The 22,276-nt window shown below is 36.9% G+C and overlaps 1 protein-coding gene across 7 annotated transcripts in view; it reads right to left on the bottom strand.

Moving 5' to 3' along the window:
- Window positions 1-22,276, bottom strand: part of USP45 (ubiquitin specific peptidase 45) — a 54,868-nt gene that overhangs the window by 28,161 nt on the left and 4,431 nt on the right. For 3 of the 7 annotated variants that reach the window (XM_070418029.1, XM_070418035.1, XM_070418036.1), the window contains exons 2-5: window positions 21,852-21,961; window positions 14,632-14,804; window positions 14,160-14,263; window positions 10,181-10,281 (exon numbers count right to left, since the gene is read on the bottom strand). In XM_070418029.1, coding sequence (XP_070274130.1) covers window positions 10,181-10,281; window positions 14,160-14,263; window positions 14,632-14,804; window positions 21,852-21,951 — 478 coding nt within the window. In that variant the 5' untranslated portion in view covers window positions 21,952-21,961. Of the gene's footprint in view, window positions 1-1,404; window positions 1,486-10,180; window positions 10,282-14,159; window positions 14,264-14,631; window positions 14,805-21,851; window positions 21,962-22,276 lie in introns of those variants that run through there. The other 4 variants (XM_070418032.1, XM_070418031.1, XM_070418034.1 and 1 more) reach the window with 4 other exon arrangements.

Below are 22,276 nucleotides of genomic sequence, written 5' to 3'. Positions count from 1 at the left end.
CCACCATCCCCCAAAAATAAGGCCTCAATAGATGGGGCTCCAGTATCAATCAAGTGAGGTTATTAACACATTTTCTCATGGACTTTTCATAAGGATTAAATGAGCTGCTATTTGCAAAGTAGTTGGCATGGTAAGCACTATGGGAAAAACAGTCCAGCAAGCCACCAAAAATTATTTGTGCCAGAATACATATCTTCATGAGCTATTCTTCATATCTACTGCTGATCTGCTCTCACTTTTTTTCTTCTCTTTAATCATTCCCTGTACTTTCTGAATTTTTTCCCCTCAAGTTTATCTCTTATTTCTGATTGGATTTTCTGAATTGCTAATACAAGTTTTGCCTTTTAAACTGACTTTGTGATTTTCGTAATTTCTTGGTTTTTCTTTTGAACATGTGAAAATATCTCATTGAGAAAAAATGTATTGGTGGCTTCTAAGATGTTTCTATCATTAAGCAAATTGATTGCATGGAAAAGATTTTTCTTTCCAATTTAATTCTTATTACTTATTGTACTATCTGGAGGGCAGGAGAAGGGATCTTTCTTGTTTTTCACTGTGTTAAGAACACAGAGCTTAGCGGCAAAGGCTGGTACAATTAGTGGAGGTCACTGAAATGCAGAGGCCAGGCATGGAGAAAAGAGGCAGCAAGAGAAAGCCAGACAGTATTCAAACTTGCAAGTGACAAATGCCAGTCAGTGCTTAGGAAGCATTACACAAACAAGAAGCCCCATAGTGATCCTGGCTGGGTTTGTAAACAAGAGCAGCCCACCTCTTCATTATTATATCTGAGATTCCAACTGGAGGCTGGAATCGGCAGGTTTCATGTTCTCACTATAGCTATTGCCACTACATGGTTTCATAGTGATTTGTAAGAGATTTAAGATGAAAGAATAATTAAATCCAAGCATTAGTCCATTTTTTTTTGGCATGAGGTTGTTCTATGATTTTATATTTACAAAACTCAGTCTCCAACAGGTTAAGTGATTTGCCCAAAATCATAATGGTAACCTTTTCATTATAAATTCATTGTCATTTACCAACTAATTTCTCTTCAGTGATTTATGTACAATGAGAAGAATTATAAAAGATAGTAGGACAACATTCTTACAAATCTGGGTATACGCAACCCTGAACAAATATGGCTCTTCAAAAGTATTTCCTTTAGTTAACAATCTTAATAAATGTTGCCATATTTTTTAGCTTATTAACATAAAAACAGAGTGATTAGGAGATCTAAACTATATCGATTATATTAACTATATATAAATATATTACATATTTAACACACATTTCTTATTCATTTGGGAAAATACTTCCAGAAATTTTATTTTAATCTTATAAAAACATATCGCATTTTTAAACCATAACATGCAAATTACTTATGTATCTGTGTACTACATTTACCCATTAGATTTCAAAACATCTGGGATAACATCCTAAAGTAAACAATGTTCATAAGACCATCTGGACAAAACTGCAGGCAAAAAAAAAAAAAGCATAAACATATGGAAAAACAGATTCTACCCTTCCCTTCAGCAGTAAGGGATGACAAATGTCGAACCTAGATATATCCACGCTTCACTGTGTGATGCTTTTCAGCACCACCTGGCTCTCCATGCAGGGCCACCAAATATGGACAGCACTGCCAGAGAGAACATATCCACAGGGCAGTGGCAATACAAATAGTTTACTTCATGGTTAAATAGCTACTTCACACAAGTGGCAAGGATCTATTTGTTGACTTTTACATATAAGTCTGTGAGAACATATTCAAAATTAATTATACCACTGAACTTGAATATTAAATAGATCAGATAATTTAATGAGAAAATAAAATGACATTTTCTAATAACTATTTACATTTGTTTTATCTAAAGCGCAAGTTTTTCATTTTACTAAATAGCACATTTATAAAATATAACAATTCAAACTCAATTGATTTAACAAATGTCCACTGAACCACTACCTATAAATACTGCTTAGGACTTATGGCTACAGTATAAGGAATTGTTACATAGTGAACAGCACAGAGATAGTAAGCCTTAAACACATGAGAATATCTTAGTAAAACTAGAAACTAAGCATACATGTACATTTACTCACTAAGAAACTGTCAACTTGAAAGTTTAAGATTCTAGATTAAAACTAGGGTGTCTGAGAATCAGTCTCTCAATTATCTGACATACAAACAAGTATGTTTTAATAAAAAGCAATTTATTACTTCTACTAAAGAATGATTACTGATCATTTTGTTTTGAGAGACAACAAAGCTTTCTCAATCTAGCAGTGATTCTAGATCTTATTCACTTTAAGAACTCTTTCTTCATAAACACAGAGCCAAATGCACCAAGGACTGAACTTCCAAATGTTTTAAAGTATAGCATAATTAAAAGGACAAAGCTGCAACAGCATTAAAAAAAAAAAAGACAAATTATACAAAATTCTGATTATCATTTGTTTTGTTCTCAAGTTTTACCTGAACTCATGACATAGCTATGATTAGAAAGAATTTCAGGGTTAGAAGATTATTTTATTAAAAGGGATTTACTCTATCTCACCTCTATATTACCAACACTGTCATCAAATACTACACGTGTGTAATCAAGTAACATAGACACCAGAATGTAAAGAACATTGAGAAAACTTCAGGCATTCTAGGTAAAAATTTTAAAGCTCTTTTATGTCTCTGCAGTTTACCTTTAAGCCTATAATCTGAGTACTCAGAGCTGCTAGTTGATTGAGTAACCTGCTAAGGTTTTATACATACTCAGGTCTTGAAAGAAAACTGGATGAAGTACCAGCAAAGCACAACCACGCCCCCTATCCCCCCAGCAAAAAAAAGAAAGATTGATGGACCTGGCAACAATGACATTAAGAACTTCATTATTGTCCAAAACCCTCTAAAAACTGTCAACAAAGTTAAATAGGGAAAATGGATGCTCTTATCAACTTAACCTTTTGTATAATCTTTCTGGAAGGTAGTTTCGCAACAGTAATCAAAATTTAAGATATGTTTATAAATTGGCCAGAAATCCCCCAAATTTTAACCTACAGAAATAAAAGAGCAAGTACATAGAGATGCAGTTTTTTCTTATCATGGGAGAAAAGTGAAAACAACCAATAGTGGGTTTGTAGCCGAGTAATATTAAATGTCTCTTTTCTCAAAGGTATGAATATTTGTGCATTACTTTGGTTAAACCAGAAGGGAAACCTGGTGCTTCCCAAGTTTCCCAGAGGCATGGGAAAAGTAAACTTATTTGGTTGCTTGCTGATTAAAAATAAAAAAACTGTGAGAGCATTATCTCCTCTGATAATTGTCCCCAATGCAGAGAGATATGAAATCAGCTAGTAGTAATAGAGAGTAGATTCAAACCCCAGCAGGCTGGCTTCAGAATCTGTACACTTAAACATTATGATTGCCGAACCGGTTTGGCTCAGTGGATAGAGCGTCGGCCTGGGGACTGAAGGGTCCCAGGTTCGATTCCGGTCAAGGGCATGTACCTTGGTTGCGGGCACATCCCCAGTGGGGGGCGTGCAGGAGGCAGCTGATCGATCTCTCTCATCAATGTTTCTCTCTATTCCTCTCCCTTCTTCTCTATAAAAAATCAATAAAATATTTAAAAAAAACAAAACATTATGATCTACTATTTTTCTGTATAATAATGGTTGAGAAGGTTAATATGTGCGATAATTTAAGACACTACTGAAATTCTAGTGATGATATATGAAAGAAAAAGCCACTATTCTTAAGCAAAGCAAGATATACTGGATATTTTTAGCATGTAAATTTATAGCTATATTAAAGTTTATGGCAGCCCTTTTCAAATGGGCCTCAAAAGAATTAAGCCCTAATGCCCAAGGCACCCAATGTAAGCAATTAACTTCTCCTTAGGTATCCAGAAGAGTATAGTAAGGGGACATCTTTGGGAGAACTGAGAAAACAGTCACTCAAATAATTCTCTATGCTCTGTAGTTCAAACAAGGAACCCCAGGTTTAAATCCCTATAGGTAACAATGAGTTGTGTTTTGAAAGTCCGATATCTTTTTGTTCCTAACCCTTTTTATAAAGGGGAATAACTACTTTTAGTATTTATTTTTTAAATGCACATTTCTTAGTCTTACACCTGTCACTTTTAAGCGGAACAAAATATATTACTTTTTTTTTTTTAAAAGGTAGTTATTACATTCAAATTGTCTGTGAAAGAACATTATTTATCTTTAGATATATTGTTTCAGATCCCAAATATACCATTTACTTTCTTATTTAAAAAAAAGAGCAAACTTAATAAACCCAAAAGAACCAACATAAGTCAAAATTTTTATACCAAAAGCATAAGTTTAATAAATTTAACGGAATATTTAATTCTCTCTTTAAGCTCTTTGAAAATGGCATCCCACCAGTATTTAAATTATGGGCCAAATTTATTGCTTTAGGAAAAAAAAGTGAGATTGTCAATTACCTGTCTAGTTCACAAACAGCAAACCAATATTCAACAATATTATTTCATCACGAATTCCTGTTTTTGGTAAGTATTTGAAGAATACTTACATGACATTTACAAGACTATCAAAGTGACAAACGAGCCTTTCAGAGGTATCGGTCCACTTTTTAATAATATATATTTCTGGGTGGGTCTCACAAGAAAGTTTTCTTGCTCTTTTTCAATCTTGTGTTATATGTGAGGATTTTATTGGTTGTTTTTCGTTTTCTGGTATGTGTTTGAAAGGGAGGGTGTGGAGGGATTTTTTTTTTTTTTTTAAGCAAATCGTAGCATCAGATGTGAAATCCACACAGCTGTAAGCATTCTTCTGGGAACCTCAACTGTTTAATGCAATTACCTAAACCAGTCATGTAGTATTAATGTAATTTGCTCATTTCTACAGCTGAAAAGAAGTTTAATCTTTAAAAAGGAAAAACTTGCTGCCCCAAGACTCCTCTACCTTGGAACCAAACATTACCCCACCTGTTTATTCTTAAAATTCCATTAACCATTAGTCTTAGAAATCTTTATTTGATCGTGTCTTAAACTGATATTGCCACAATAATGGGCAGGTATACATACAAAGGCATTCCTATCTATCTCCACACTGTAGACACAAAATTTTTCTAAAATACAAAACTAATCATCCATATCTCCACTTAAAATTAGTGGTTCCTCACTGCCTACAGGATAAACTACACTTACAAGGCCCTTTAATATCTTCCTATTTACCTTTAGAGTCTCACCTCTCACCATTCCCTAATACACAAAACTCAACCTTGCAGCTCTATAAAATTCCCTTAACCTATCAAGCTCCCTCATCAAAGAGCTATTCCTCTCCCTGAAACACATAACCCCGTGTCTCTTTGCATAGCTGATTTCTAGATATCTTTCAGTTCTTGGCTTAGAAAGGTCTTCTTCTACATAAAATGTTCCTCCAGTCTAGGATAGAGAGTACTCCCAAGTGTTCTCACAGCTCCCTGTACTTACTCCTTCACAGGCAATTATAATTAAGTATGATGTATCAATATCCCTTACTGGACCAAAAGATCAATAATGGCAAGAACTGAGAAATAAATCTGTCTCATTCACTACTATATCTCCAATAGCTAGCACAACGATTGGCTAGAAGTGCAAATGTATAAAAAAAAAAAAAACCTGAATGAATAAATAATTTGGTATTAATATTCAGCGGTTATTTTGGAAAAAAATGCAAAGCTTATCTACTTCCCCAGTATAAACTGATTACATGCTAGTTCAGTTCAATTCAGCAAGTATTTACTGCTTAGCCACCTCAAAAAGAATATAAGCCAGGGTACAATCCTCAAGGAACGTACAGTTTTATAAATGAGACACACAAACACATGAAAGCTACTAGTAAACACCACAAAACCCTGTATTATTTCATTCTAAGGTACTTGGAGTAGGATTTGAGTGAGCCTTAGGGCAAGTAAGGCTGAAGACAGAAAATAGAAATGTGCTAAGTCAGCAGTTCTGAAAGTGAATCTGAAAACAACCTCCTGAAGACACCATCCTCCTTTCCGGGTCTGAAGGTCCAAAGTACTTTATAAGACTATGATGTTAGTTGCTTTTTTAAATGTTTGCTTCCATTCATTCTCAATTCTATCAATAATAAATGCAGTATTCCAGAGGCTACACTCCATGTGATAGCACATTGAATGCAGAAGTAGGTATGAGAACCCAGCTGTTTTCTATTAAGCCAACCACTAAAGAGATTTGTAAAAATGTAAAACAATGCCACTTACGACATTTGTATTATTTTGAAAAAATAGTTCTTTCTTAAAAATGTTATTTGTGTTCAAATGTCATGAAATTATTGCTAATTTTCAGTGAATTAATATTTTAGTTTTCTTAGTTTTAATTTCTATTACGATAAGTATTGATTTATAACCTATCTAACCAAAGCTCTTTTAAGTCCTCAATAATATCTTAAGCGTCTAATGGGCTACCAACCCAAAAGCTAAGGTCCACTGAGCTAGTTGTTTTTAAGAGCTGGATGGGATACCAGCCTAGATTCTCTGTGTAGAGAGGTAATTTAGATATATTAGGCATTCGCTCAGACACTGCATAACTTAAAAACATGTTTAAAGTACAGGTATGGACTTTCCTCTCAGTAAAGTTATTTTTACTTAGTGCAAAATACAAAAACAATCTTTAAACATCATTTTTATTCTACCTAAATATAATATATAGATTCATATTTTTTGAATTACATATATGGACGTTTTTATATTTCTAGTCTTCACAATGACAATTTAAAGTCGCTGCATAATCATATCCAGCATTCTTACAAACCTCAATAGCAACTTTCACATTTGGTTTTTAAAGTATTTTATAAAAATTACTAAAGCTTCATGCAAGAAAGAATATGGAAAATTACTATCCCAAAAAACTTACTTCTAGAATACCAAGGGATCTTATGTTATATCAAACTTGCCTGCGACATCCTGTAGCTTGGAAAACAAAGATAACCCCATTTTGCCCGAGAACTTCTGGAAACCTTGAATTCAGAACTACATCTCTCTCCAGCTTTGAAAGCTCTACACGCTCTCAAATTCCCTCAAGAACCTGTTTCCCATCATTTCAGGTGCTACCCATGGTTCCCTAAACACAATGAAAGCTTGCATGAATCCTTTCCACACCTGAAATAACTTTTTATCTAATCTGGACCCACCCAAAGTTCATCCTTTAAAGGTCAACGTGGAAGCCAACTCATCCCAGATTTCTGAATTTCTTTCAACCAAATGTTACATTCCTCTTTGAATATCTAAAGGACTTTGTGTAAACATCTCTCAAAATACAAATTATACTCTGCTTTCATTATCATCACTTTTTTTAAAAGATTTTTTATTTTTATTTTGAGAGAAGAAGGGAAAGGAAATGAGAGAAACATGGATCAGCTGCCTCCTGCACACCACATTACCAATATTTTTTATCTCACCACCTCTTTTAGATCTTAAACTTCTTTAGGGCAGAAACTGTTTTATCATCTCTATTTCTTGAGGCCCATGGGAAAGAGGGGAAAAAGTGCTGAGGAAAATGAGGCTCAGACCAACTATAATCTACCCCACATCACACAGCCAGTGATTGAAAGAGTCCAATGTGAATGCCAGACTGCCTGACCAAAAGCCCATGTGCTTTCTACCATATTATCCCAATCTCCCTTCCTTCCATCCCTTACAACAATAAATACTCAAGAAATGTATAAAATTAAATGGAATCAGACTGGCTTTGTTCTTAATCTCAAGAAACCTCTTAGGTGAAAAATACAGAAAAAATAATTTCTACAATCGTACTTTTGCCACCTTAGTATCATACCCACATATATTATTATAGCCAACAGAACACATGTCATGTGCAGTTTTCAGGAGACAGCCCTGAGACCCACATCTCTGTTCCTGAAGTATTAAATGCCTACCAACACCATATTTTTCCTGATTCTTGATTTGAGCATAATTGGTGATGACAGAATAAGATTTCAATAAATGTTTGTTGAATAAATGTGATAAAATTAACCATTTCTTCTACTGGCCAGGAACCTGAATTTACTTTCTCTAGTTCCTCTTCTAATTTCTTCACCATTACTATCTCAGAACAATAATAGTTAACAAATACAATATATTTGGCCTACAGAAAATACAGCAAGGCTCCCCGGAGGATCAGGCCTAAGCTGGCAGCCAGACAATCCTCTGGCAGCCCAGGAGCCCTTAGGGGGTGTCCACTTGTTGGCTTAGGCCCGCTCCCTGTGGGCATCGGCCACAGTGGGATGGTGGAGCAGGTGAGCTGTGGCGCCAGACCAAGGTGGGGTGCTGGTCACTATCACTGGGGTGAGCTTCTGGTGGTTACTGAAAATTCTTTGCTCCTGCATGCTCACACCTGCTGCTGGCGCCGGCCCTGCTCATACCGGCAGCTGGTGCCGGCCCCAATTGCTCTGCGCTGTCAGCGGGTGCGAGCAGCGCCGGCGCCATCAGTGCATGGGAGTGGTAGTGGTGGTGGCAGCAGTGGCGGAGTGGGGCTGCCATCAGACAGGGGACCAGGGGCTGAAGCAGGAGGGGCCGGGCGGGGGTGGGGAGGATGGACTGAGACCTGCCCCTGTGCCCACCGCAGCCTTGCACCCCACAGTTCCTTTCAAGTTGCACGAATTCGTGCACTGGGCTCCTAGTACCAAATAAAGTATAAAACCTAGCATGTAGCAGGGACTTAATATTTCCGAATGAAGAAACTGTTTCCCTCTTACTCTTAATTTATAGAAACATGTATTATATATTGTTTATATGTTAGATAACAAAGTATATAATATATAATACATCGCCCAGCTGGTGTTGCTCAGTGGTTGAGTGTCAACCCATGAACCAAGAGGTCACGGTTCGATTCCCAATCTGGGGACATGCCCAGGTTGTGGGCTCCATCTCCGTAGGGGGTGTGCAGGAGGCAGTCGATTGATGATTCTCTCTCATCACTGATATTTCTCTCTCTCTCTCCCCCTCCCCTTTCCTCTCTCTGAAATCAATAAAAACATATATGTAATACATTACTATTATATAATAAAGAACTTGCCTCCCTTTGCCCCAGGTTCCTGAGACGTACCCACTAAATCCTTGGATATCTAGAGTAATTGATAGTTTATGTTAACAAATTAACAAGGTGTCTTTTACACTCATTGTGGGTGCCCAGACAGTTTATGCTAATGAAATGACTCAGGATGGGAGCCAGTCAAGCCAGAAAGACCAACCTTGTGATTAGAGGCTTGGTGTCCTGGAGACTGAGTTAAATCATGTAGCAAAAGCTTATTCAATGAAATTCTAATAAAAACTCTGGACATCAAAGCTCTGGTGAGCTTCCATGGTTAACGACACTCTGTGTACTGTTACACATCAGTGTGTCAGGAAGTTGATGCTTTCTGACTCCACAGGAAGAAGATACAGAAGCTTCATGTTTGGGACCTTCCCAGACCCACTCTATGTGTCTTTTTTTTTGGCTAGTCCTGACCTGTAGCTTTTTTTTTTTTTGCTATAATAAAACTGTAATTGTAAGGTTAGCATTTTCCTGAGTTCTCTGAGTCATTGTAGTAAATTTCTGAACCTAAGAGGGTAGTAGAAACCCCTGAATTTGCAGCCAGCTGTTCAGAAATGTGGGTGGTTTGATAACTCCTGAGCTTGAGAATGGTGAGTGAAGTGAGGGTGTCTTGTGGGGGCACTGAGCCCTTAATCTGTCTAACACCAGGTAGTTAGTGTCAGGACTGCACTATAATTACAGCACAAGTAACAGATATTTCATAAATATGCTTCAGGCATTAAACAAGCATTTTTACATACATGATTTCTAAATCTTTAGAAAATATCTCTAAGTCTCACAACAACTGCACATGATAGAATTATTATCCTAATTTTTTAAGTAAGAAAACTAAGGAGTAAAAGCTACAGAGATGGTGGAGCCAAAACTCAGACTCAGCACTGTCTGACTCAAAAGCCCAGAATCTAGTCACTACCCTCACCAGCTTCTCATTACTGGTCATATACTGTAAATACGACACAAGGTAGCTATGGAAGAATGCATGGCACCTGAACTGAGAGGTAACTGTAAAATCTAAGGTACTCTGTATGAATTTATGAACTCTTTATATGAAATATAAAATAGTGTAATTTAATACAAATTTCCTTAGCAATTGCTTAACTTACTTGTTTGTGTTTTGGAAACATGTTTCTGGAGGAAATCAACTATCTGAGCCAAAACCTTCTTATGACAATGTGTTGATAATTTTTCATCACACTCGTAACACCTGAAAACATATAACATTTAAGCAAATTCTGAAAGTATCTTCAATAATTTTGCACACGAGGTAATAAAGTTGGCACTTACCTGCTTTTGTCTTTCAATTATGAGAGTAAGGGAGGGAAGTACAAAGGGTGAGGCACCAGGAAAATCAAGAGAAATAAGCAGTGGACAGTTAATACTGAACCTTATTATTCAATTAAAGTTTTGGTAGTTTATCCTAAATGCAATGGAACGCCATGAGGTGTTTTCAAGCAGGAAAGTGATATTATCCACTTTAAATTTAAAAACACCACTCTGACTAATATCAAATTAGAGGGTATCGGGAATAGAAGCAGATCAGTGGACCTTGAAAACAATGAACAGATTTATCTTATATGTTTTCAGGTATAGACATGAGAAGGGAGAAGTGGATGGGGATACGTCAGTGATTCTCAAACGGGAGCAATTTTGCCCTTAGGAGACATTTGGTAATATTTTGAGACCATTTTGGTTGTTACCCTGGGGAAGCTGCTACTGACATCTGTGGGTAGAGAGGCCAGGGATGCTGCTAAACATCCTATAACGTACAGGACAGTCCCCTTACAACCAAGAATTATCAGCCCAAATGACACTAGTACTGAGATTGAGAAATCCTGGTTTAAATAAAACAAGACTAGCTGAGAGTTAGTAATATTTAAAGCTGGGTCATGGATATAGAGGAAAAATTCATTATACTATTTGTCTACTATTGTTAAAAGGTTAAAAAATAAAGCAAGATAAAAAAAGGGAAGAAAACAACACTGCCAGGCTTCTGGCTTGAATACTTAGTTCCACTTATAGAGAAAAAGACTGGCTAACATTAGTGTTTTATTTTGTTTGAGGTTTAATTGGAAAGAATGGGTTAGGGAATGATTTCCAAAAATGCATACCTTTTCAGAAAACCAACCTCCACTAAGTTTATTCATTAATGCATACAGTACTAATAAAGGTTTCTTCTATATATTATCATTACCTGTTCCCTTTATCTTCATGAGATCCAAAGATCAAATAAAAACATGTGTTTGAAAGCAATGAAAATTTGATAAATGTAATGTGTTGTACTAACACTAACTTATATATTCACAATCTTCTTATAATTATTAATGGTCCTGGGATCAATGGCTGTAAACTAGATTTAGGTTCCTTTCCTAAATAGTATTTATAGTCAAATATTTACTGAGTGTCCCCTCTCTCACTTATACACAAAAATAGATACAAAGATAAATCCATGAAGGAAATGAGTCACAGAAAACATCCCCAAATGTCTTTTCAATAAAGAATTTAAGCAATTTAATAACAGTTACCAGGCTTACATGATAAATGCTCTATATTTACGAATGTAACTATTGTCAAAAATAATAAAATATAATTGCTCATTTTAAAGATGTTGAAATGTCAAGAAATTTTTACTGACATTGCAATTTAATGTTTACTTGTTATAAAATATACTGTAACTTTAAGAGTACAAAAAGAAAATGTCAATAAAAGCTGCACAATGGCAGTGGAGTTGGAGAAAAGAAGACAGCTCAAAATAAGTTAATTCTACTTGTTTTCATTAGAAGTAAAAAAAAAATTTTTTTTTTTAATTGAGCATATACTATGAGCCAGGCACTGTTCTAAGTGCTTTACATGTATTTTATGGCTTAATTCCTCACAACAATCCAAAAAGTATTATTATTTTAAAAATAAATAACTTTACAGAAGTATAAGATTTTATTTTTACATATGACAAACTGAGACTTTTTTTTTTTTTTAAACTGAGACACTTTAAAAAGCAGTCATTCATACATTAACTTTTAAGTGTTAAATCAGATTCTTGCTTAGGCATAAGAATCACCTATGGAACTTAAAGATACAAAAGCCCTGATTTCAGAGGGGACCACTGGCACCCCTGGGCTTTTAAAATTCTACTGTGTGCGTGACTCTGACATGAATTCAAAGATAAGAAACTACTGTGCTAATTATTATTATTGATTAAAGCAGTACCAAATCCACTATCTAGCAACACTTTTTTAGCCATAATTAAATGATCAAATCTACAATATTCCTTTCTTTTTTCAGTTTCTTAGGTTTTACCCTAGTTCAGGCTGGCCTCTCTTTAATCCAAATTAGTGAAATTTTCTATTGAAATTGTTAATCTTTTTAACGTTTAAGAATTAGATGGGAGCCTGACCAGTGTAGCTAACTGGTTGAGCATCTATCTATATGAACCAGGAGGTCACTATTCGATTCCTTGGTCAAGGCACATGCCCAGGTTGCGGGCTTGATCCCCAGTGGGGGTGTGCAGGAGGCAGCCAATTAATGATTCTCTCTCATCATTGATGTTTCTCTCTCTCTCCCTCTCCCTTCCTCTGTAATCAATAAAAACATATTATTAAAAAAATAATTAGATGAGAAAAGAAAATAGTCACAACCTTTAAATTTCTATAGCTGTATGTGACAAACTTGAATTTCTTCCTTTAAACAGGAAATGATTCCCTTAGGACCACAATCATGATCCTAAGAGCTACAATGGCAGTTTTGACACAGACTGACTTGAGATGAGACTATTCTACCAGGTGCCACTCAATTCTCCCATCACCTTTTCCCATTGCAATGGTCCTCAAATTGTGGTCCCAGACCAGCAGCACTGGCAACACCTGGGGACATAGAAAGGCAAGTTCTCAGGCCCTACCCTAAGACTACTAAATCAGAAACTGTAAGCCTGAGACCCAGCAATCTATTTTAACAAGCCCACCCCATAGTTTGAGACCATTGCTTCTTTTAAGACTACTGAGAAATGTTTATTGTGCTGCCACACTAGACATCCCCTCCTTCCTCTAGCTCCAATGCACTATTTACATATTAAGTTCCCTCTATTTTTGCCTTCTTTTATTTTAATATGTTTTTACTGATTTTGGAGAGAGAGGAGACGAAAGGGAGAGAGAGACAGAAACATGGATGAGAGAAACATCAATTGGCTGCCTCCTGTACACCCCCTACTAGAGATAGAGCCTGCAACTCAGGCATGTACCCTGACCAGTAATCGAACCAGTGACCTCTTGGTGCATGGGTCGATGCTCAACCACTGAGCCACAAGCCAGGCAATTTTTCCCCCTCATTCTCCCCAATACTATTGCTTGGAACCAACAACAACAAAAACATAAATGCTGCAACCATCTGACCTTGTGGATGAATTAAATTATAAGATGGTGATCTCTCCTACCAGCCAAAATATTCTAATATTAATTTTAGAACCCTGAAATAAAAACACAGTTAAAATATTTTTGTCTTAAGAAAACTCCTGAAAACTCATTCAAGGAACCCTAGGAGTCTATAAATTCTAGTTAGAAAATTTTTGTTGTAAAATACAAGGAAAGCATTTCACTAGTGTTCACTTACACCACTGAAGCTGTGTGGTATGCTGAGAAGAGACGAGGGACTCAAAAAAAAGACTTGTTTTAGTGCCTGGATTTTTATTGTGTAACCACAAAAAGGTAAATGATATTCAGTGTCCTTATGCATAAAGTGAGGGAACGGAACTTGATTTCCAAGTAAGGTTTCATAGTAGATTCCCTAAGAAGTTCCCTTTTACCTACAGAACATCACCATACACTTGACTGCTTCAAGCTCCTTCCTCCTCTAGAACTCGGGATTCTGTATTAGCAAGTTCATTACGAAAAAGTGACTGGAAAGAATTTTCCTATTCTCTTTCTTATTTAAATTTTATATTCATGAGTAATTATTTTCTTAAATTATTCTATAGGTTGTAGTCAGGCTAAAAAGCATAAGCTGGTATAACATCTTTAATTATTTTACCCATAAAGCTAAAAAAAAAAGAGGGTATTTTTGTAGTGGACATAGTACTAACAAAATCTAACTTACCATATAATCCATGAGCTCAGACTAATTATAATACAGTGAAGCTCTGTTCTCCAACTCTTGAAGTGCTTCAATGAATGCTGGCTTTCTGAGTTTTTACCACATCCCTAAAGAGGAACAGATTGCTGTTTTGATTTACATACATATTTGTTTCTAAATCAACCAAAACTTAAATCATACCCAAACTCAAAAATCATAAAATACAAATAGTAAAAGAAGGTCTAGATATGAGAACTATTTCGAGTGGACTGGATTCCTTTTCAAGTTCTTATAAACCACACATGATTACTTTCTGAACAAAACACCTTTTACTTTACCTTAAACATTTCTAAGACATTTCTTGGAGAGTTCTATCAAAACATGGAATAAATTTATCTTAAGTTCTTAGCATTACTGACAATCCAACTCAAAATAATCATTAAGGAAAATATTTAAGACAAACTCCCACATAAAAAAAACCAAAAACTTTTCTCACCTGAAAACCACACTTGAGGCACAACCAAATCTCAGAAGAAAGTACTGGCTGTCCATCATGGAATCTTCTTTCTTTTAAACATTCTGAGCAAGCTGACCACAGATTCTCAGCTATTGATTTTTTCACATGATTCACACTGACAGCATGACTTACATGTTGGCAAGTGAAACCTACTGAATAAGACAAAACAAAATTTGAACATTTTCTTTGCTAAACCAAAGTGCTATCATCAGTAAGCAAACCCACTAATGTTAAAATGCTGTAAAAAGCACTGAGATTGAAAAAAAGAACAAAATAACTCATAAAGGATACATATTGCATGATTCCATTTATAAAACATTTGTGAAATAACATAATTATAGAGTTGGAGAACAGATTAGTGGTTGCCAAAGGCTGCAGATGGGGAGAAACTCAGAGCTGTGGCTGTAGACAGGCATCAACTTTGGGTGGTGACTTAACAGTCAAGTATTTTTTTTTTTTTTAATATATTTTATTGATTTTTTACAGAGAGGAAGGGAGAGAGATAGTCAGAAACACCGATGAGAGAGACACATTGATCAGCTGCCTCCTGCACATCTCCTACTGGGGATGTGCCTGCAACCCCGGTACATGCCCTTGACCGGAATCTAACCTGGGACCTTTCAGTCCACAGACCAACGCTCTATCCACTGAGCCAAACCGGTTTCGGCAACAGTCAAGTATCTTGATTGTGGTGGTTACAGAAAGCTACACATGTAATAAAATTGCAAAACTACTAATGCATGTGCATAGACACACACACACACACACACACACACACAAATGCATATATATCTGGTGAAATCTGAATAACCTCTAAGCATTGCACCTATGTCAGGTTTCTGGTTTTGATATACTATAGAAATACAATATGTTAAACCAGGAGAGGTTAAGTGAAGGGTGAGTGGGACCTCCTTGTATATTTCTTTGTACCTTCCTGTGAATCTAAAATTAGTTCAAAAATAAAAATTTAATAAATAAAATAAAGGAGATTATTTACTGAGCAGCTACAATGTATCTAGCATTTTGAATATATTTTCTTTCCATTAAGATACACACCTAAAATCTTTTTTTTATTCTTATTAAGGTATTACATATGTGTCCTTACCCCCCCCCCCCCCCACTCATGCCCTCACCCCCCTGGTGTCTGTGTCCATTGGTTAGGCTTATATGCATGCATACAAGTCCTTTGGTTGATCTCTCCCCCTTCCCCTCACCCTCCCCTGCCTTCTTTCTGAGGTTTGATGCTCTGATCGATGCTTCTCTGTCTCTGGATCTGTTTTTGTTCATCAGTTTATGTTGTTCATTATATTCCACAAATGAGTGAGATCATGTGATATTTATTTTTCTCTGACTGACTTATTTCGCTTAGCATAATGCTCTCAAGGTCCATCCACGCAGTTGCAAATGGTAGGGGTTCCTTCCTTTTTATAGCAGCATAGTATTCCATTGTGTAGATGTACCACAGTTTTTTTAATCCACTCATCTGCTGATGGGCACTTAGGCTGCTTCCAAATCTTAGCTATTGCAAATTGTGCAGCTATGAACACAGGGGTGCATATATCCTTTCTGATTGGTGTTTCTGGTTTCTTGGGATATATTTCTAGAAGTACACACCTAAAACCGTTTTGCATAGACGCTATTTTCATCATTGTTGGGAGAAAGGAGAGAGAGGAACAATGGCATCACTTACAGGAATAAGAATTCTCAGAATTCTCCTTAATGAATATTCCCAAATAACAAATGATTTTGCATGGTCCTTAATTACTCCTTATAACATATTCCCGCTGTGTGCATTGTGTGGAGACAAATGATCAAAATAAGCAAGTATGTTTTTAATTTTCAAATAACCATATTCTTCTCCCAACGGCACAAAGATGCTTCCATTTCTCCCAAATACCTGAGCACTTTAATTTCTTCACCTCAAATATTCCAAACACCAAGCTATAACTACCTGCCAAAATCAAACCGAGACTGAGTAACTCGAAGAAGGAAACAGAAAGAGTACATACATTTCAACTTTCTCCACTTCCCTTTCAAAATGAGAGACATTCCTTTTCACCTACTATTTAACTAGAGACAGCCTAAACATTACTTCCATTTCATCCTGAAGACTAAGAATGTGATTCCTGGCAAGTTACTTGTTGTTTTTAAATATATTTTTATTGATTTCAAAGAGGGAAAGAGAGCTAGAAACATCAATGATGAGAATCATTGATCGGCTGCCTCCTGCAAGCCCCCCACTGGGGAATGAGCCCGCAACCCAGGCATTGCCCTTGACCAGGACCCTTCAGTCCGCAGGCCAACACTCTATCCACTGAGCCAAACCAGCTAGGGCCTGACAAGTTACTTATAATAAAATATAATTTTTACAGAAATAATATATAAATCTGGTAAAAGATTAAAACTCCTCATTTTACACCAAGAGCAAATTATAAGAATAGACATAAAGGAGAATGTTTGAACTATATCTGAAGTATGTCTGAAGTCCTAGGTTTGAAAAACAAGGATGCATGCCATTAAAAAAGGGCTGTTCGGTGTGTGTGGTGGGAGGACGAATAAATAATCACTCAAGTTCAAAACCTGCAAATGGGCTAGAAATGGGGCAAAGGAAACTAAAAAGAAAATAAACAAATGGGTCTACATCAAAACAAAAAACTTCTGCACAGGAAAAGAAACCACCAACAAAATGAAATGAGATCCCACTGCATGGGAGAACATATTTGCCAATGATACATCCGATAAGGGGTTAATTTCAAAATATATAGGGAACTCATATAACTTAACAAAAGGAAGACAAACAATCCAATTAAAATCTGGGCAAAGGACCTAAATAGGCACTTCTTCAAAGAGAACATACAAATGAGGCACACGCTCCCAACTGGGAATCAAACCCACGACCCAGGGGCTGATGCTCCAACCACCAAACCAAACCAGCCAGGGCAGCAGTTCAGTTCTTTTGAAAAATTCTCTAAATATTTATTTGGTTGAAAACCAATTTGGTTCTGTTTTAAAATGACATTTTCATTGGATACAGAATTCCAAGGTGACAGTCTTAGTCTTTCCTGAAAAATAAAGATGTTCTTCCATTGTCAAACAAAACCTAGAAATGGTTTTACCACATGCCATTGTTTTGTTTGTTTTTATATTTTAACATTCTAAGAGTAAAATCATTCCACATACCTCCTATATCATCTTTGGGATGGGATCTGGTCAGGTTACAACTTAACCATTCTCTGATTCTATAATTCAGATTTCTAATACTGAAATTGTTAATGAATTCAGGATAAAAGACGTTAAAAAAAATGACAACAAGACCAAAATGGAGTCAGTTATGCAAAGCCCCATGCCACCAATTCAGTTCTTAATTACAGTTTCTGCCTCTGGAAAGGAATTTTAAACCAGGAATGGAATCTTAAAGCAGTCAACCTGGAACTACGTGGTCAGCACTAGTGAGGTAATCTGCAAGGACACCCACCAACCCTTAAAGCAGCGGTTCTCAACCTGTGGGTCGCAACCACTTTGGGGGTCGAACGACCCTTTCACAGGGGTCCCCTAAGACCATCGGAAAACACATATATAATTACATATTGTTTTTGTGATTAATCACTATGCTTTAATTATGTTCAATTTGTAACAATGAAATTGGGGGTCACCACAACATGAGGAACTGTATTAAAGGGTCGTGGCATTAGAAAGGCTGAGAACCACTGCCTTAAAGGAAAATGGTCGTGCCACACAAACCTGCTTTATGCTAGTATAACCTCCTTGTCCTGCTCCCTTTTGCCTATAAAAGACTTTCATTTTGGAGCTCCTTTCTGTCTGCTAGATGGGATGCTAACCAATTCATGAATTATTGGATAAAGCCAGTAAGTTATTTAAAATTTACTCAGTCAGATTTTTAAAATAAGTCCTAGGCCCCTAAATTAAGTCAATTAGCTTTTAAATGTCTCACCATATATACTTTTTATAAGTATAAGAAAATTTAAAAGCTTGAAGTTTTCCTTCAAGAGCTAACCAGTGTTTAAATGGAACCATATTCGAGGGAGGGGAATATTAAAAAATTCCTTGTGTGTTAATAAGCAGTTTTCTATAATTTGTTTAGTCATATAATTATCTAAATTTCATCTGACAAGTAGACCCTCTAGAGATTTCTGAATAAAAATATAAAAATGTGCCGAAACCGGTTTGGCTCAGTGGATAGAGCGTCGGCCTGCGGACTGAAAGGTCCCAGGTTCGATTCCGGTCAAGGGCATGTACCTGGGTTGCGGGCACATCCCCAGTGGGAGATGTGCAGGAGGCAGCTGATCGACGTTTCTCTCTCATCGATGTTTCTAACTCTCTATCTCTCTCCCTTCCTCTCTGTAAAAAATCAATAAAATATATTTAAAAAATATATATATATATATATATAAATGTGTTAAAGTCTATAGTTGTTTCACATTAACAAATCGAAAACAATAATCCAAATCTCCAAGTTTTCTACTTTAAATATTAATAAAAAAAACTTTATAAGGATGTCTTCCAGCTTGCAAATAGTGGCATAAAAATCATCACTTCTTTTTCCTCCCAGAAAATATCCAAGGACAAAAAGAAAAAGTAACAAACATCATTTTCAGTGAAACCAGGATACAGCTGAATATCCAAGTCGCAAAGTCAGTGGAAGAGCCCCCACCTTGAAGCAGCAGAGATCAAACAGGAGTACACACAGGAGGCAGAGAGGATACTGCAGCTGTGGCTTTCACAGAGAATGACGTGTACTTAGCAGGCACAGAACAAAACCCAAATCTCTGTGCTGCACCAACAGGGGCTCCCCTATATTCAATTTTGTTTTCAGAGGAAGCACAAGTAGAGACTTTCTCATTCAGTAGGGGGGAAACAAAAAAGTCAGCCATATTTGCAAGAAACAGACTTGTCTCTATATGGCAGTTGGGAAGAAGAGATACTTTGGATTCAGAAAAAAACAACAGTGCTGCATAATCCTGGTGGTTGGAAAGAAGCAAAGGCTAAATGACTCAAAACTCAAAATTCTTGTTAGGTCTCAACAGTGCTCTGGTCCTCCTTCCAGCATAAATATTCTAAAACTAACTGGCCCAAGAAAGGCAACCCTACATCAAAGAATGAGTATTCAAAGTAAAAAATTAAAAAATGCAAATTCTAGGCTGAGATAACATAAGATAAAGGAAGAAAGGAAATGAAAAATCATGGCAGAGTAATCACTGCCAGGAAATAAAACACAAAACAGAAGCAGAGAGAATACATACAGTAGTAAAATAACAGGAAGTAACTAGCAGAGTTCAGGAAAGAAGTGGAAGAAAAAAATAATAAAACCACAAAAATGAAGGCAAAACTAAAGTATACAAGGTGACTGCTGAAAACACACCGAAGGATAAAAATAAGAACAGCAAGCAAAATGAAAAGGAAAGAGGAGTTTTAGAGGATTTGAGAAAAAAAATGATAATTATGGAAGGAAGACAGGCAAAGGAGAGTTAGCATAAGAATAATCAGAATCCCTGAAGAAAACCGTATTAACAAGAGACTATTTAAAGATAAAATTCAGACTTTCTTCAATTCAACAATTTAGCTATCCTGAAACATTATCCAGATTATAAAACATGTAAAAATGGAAATAATATGTTAAAAACATTATATATATATATATAGCCCAGTGCACGACATTCATGCACTGGAGGGGAGGGGGGTCCCCTCAGTCCGGCCTGTGCCCTCTCGCACTCCGGGACCCCTCGGGGGATGTCCAACTGCTGGCTTAGGCCCCCTCTAGCTAGAGCCTAAGCCAGCAGTCAGATATCCCCCGAGGGGTCGTTAGGACTGCCACAGTGGCGCTGCACCTGCTAGCCATGAGCCCGGCTTCTGGCTGAGCGGTGCTCCTCCTGGGGGAGCACACTGACCACCAGGGGGCAGCTCCTGCATTGAGCACCTGTGCTCCCTGGTGGTCACTGTGAATCATAGCAACTGGTTGTTCTGCCATTTGGTCAATTTGCATATTAGCCTTTTATTATATAGGATATTTTTATTGATTTCAGAGAGGAAGGGAGAGGGAGAGAGAGATAGAAACAATGATGAGAGAGAATCATTGACCAGCTGCCTCCTACACGCCCCCCCACTAGGTTTCAAGCCGCAACCCAGGCATGTGCCCTTAACCAAAATCGAATCCAGGACACTGACGCTCTATCCACTGAGCCAAACCAGCTAGGGCTTCAAAACATCTTTTTAAATGAAGAGCTGAACTAACTGGTAAGAAAGTAAAGAAAATCCTCCAAGGCCAAAACCGAAGGCATGAGGCTAATGCAAGTCCTAAAGCCAGCAGCTCCCCAGGATCGTCTGCACCTCAGTGACGTTAATGAGGAAAATAAGTCATTTTCTGGGGGGGGGGGGGGGGGGGGGGGGGCAGCAGCCTGACTCTGTACCTAGTTAATTAGTATCCCTAATGCACATTCCTGTTAGCCTATAGTCTAGTCATTGCCCCTTCCTTAATTATCTGGTCTTGCAAGACCTGTTTACCTAAGTACTCCCATTTAACAGAGGCCATAAACCATGAACAATACACAACCCCCAGAGGGGGTTATCAGCGCTGGCGCCAGGCCAGGCCTTTAGGTGTGGTCTCACGGCCCCCATCCCAACACATGGGGCTTTTTGCAAAGCCCACGAAAGGTCTGGAAGTCTGATCCATATTTGGGGGACAAAGAAACCAAAGGGTATAAAGGGAAAGCTTCCTCCATATTGGTTTGCTCAGGATTTGGAAACAGGCTCCCCTAAGTCACGGTACTAGTACATCAGGAAATAAATGGGTTTTTCCTGTATCTCCGAGTACTCCTGTGTGAGTATTTCCAGTCGCCTGGTAAATTCTGTAACGACGTAAAGACTGGTTTTAATAGACGATGAGAAACAGGGCAATGACAAAAAATAAGCCACTTCTGATTACTTTATCAACTAAACAAAATATCAATAAAAACACCAACAGCAGTTTTTGAAACTAGACAAGCTGATTTTTATGTTTACACAGAAAATGGTAAAAACAAAGAGAAAAGATTTCATTAATTAAAAGTATGTTTAACCACTATGCTGTACATTTGAAACTAATACAAAATAATATTGAATGTAAACTGTAATTTAAAATAAAATAAAAAACATACGTTATTTCTTTTCTGCAACACTATTTAGGGAGGCCAGTCACAACGTACCAGCAATGTCATCTGAAGAGTCTTCATCGTGAGGTATTGTCGGCCTTTTACTTCTTTTGGCTTTCTCAGATAAAACTTTGGATGGCTCTTTCACCCGCATCTGTTATTTACTGAAAAGGTGGGGGGGGGGGGGGGAGGATGAATATAATTTAATCCTCAAAAATAAAATTGTATGTATTATACTTAATGCATATTAAAACTGAGATTACTTCCATTTTAATTGGTCTACTACATCAACAGAGGAAGAGGGGAGAGTCAGCTGGAATGAAAAAGTCTTTATTAAACCAACATAAAATGGCACTTTATATATGACTTTTACCAACTACTCCCTAGATATATGTTTTCTAGGTGAATGAAAAACTAAAGTTCTGATCAATGGAACAAGTGCTGCCTCTAAGTCAGGTGCTTCCCTTGCCCTTTCTGTC

The sequence above is a fragment of the Myotis yumanensis genome, unplaced genomic scaffold (assembly GCF_028538775.1).
Source record: "Myotis yumanensis isolate MYYU_CA2020_CCGP unplaced genomic scaffold, mMyoYum1.0.hap1 SCAF_6, whole genome shotgun sequence".
In the NCBI taxonomy this organism is placed as follows: domain Eukaryota; kingdom Metazoa; phylum Chordata; class Mammalia; order Chiroptera; family Vespertilionidae; genus Myotis; species Myotis yumanensis.
Note: the sequence above shows the minus strand (reverse complement) of the source record. Positions and strands in the feature narration are given on the sequence as shown.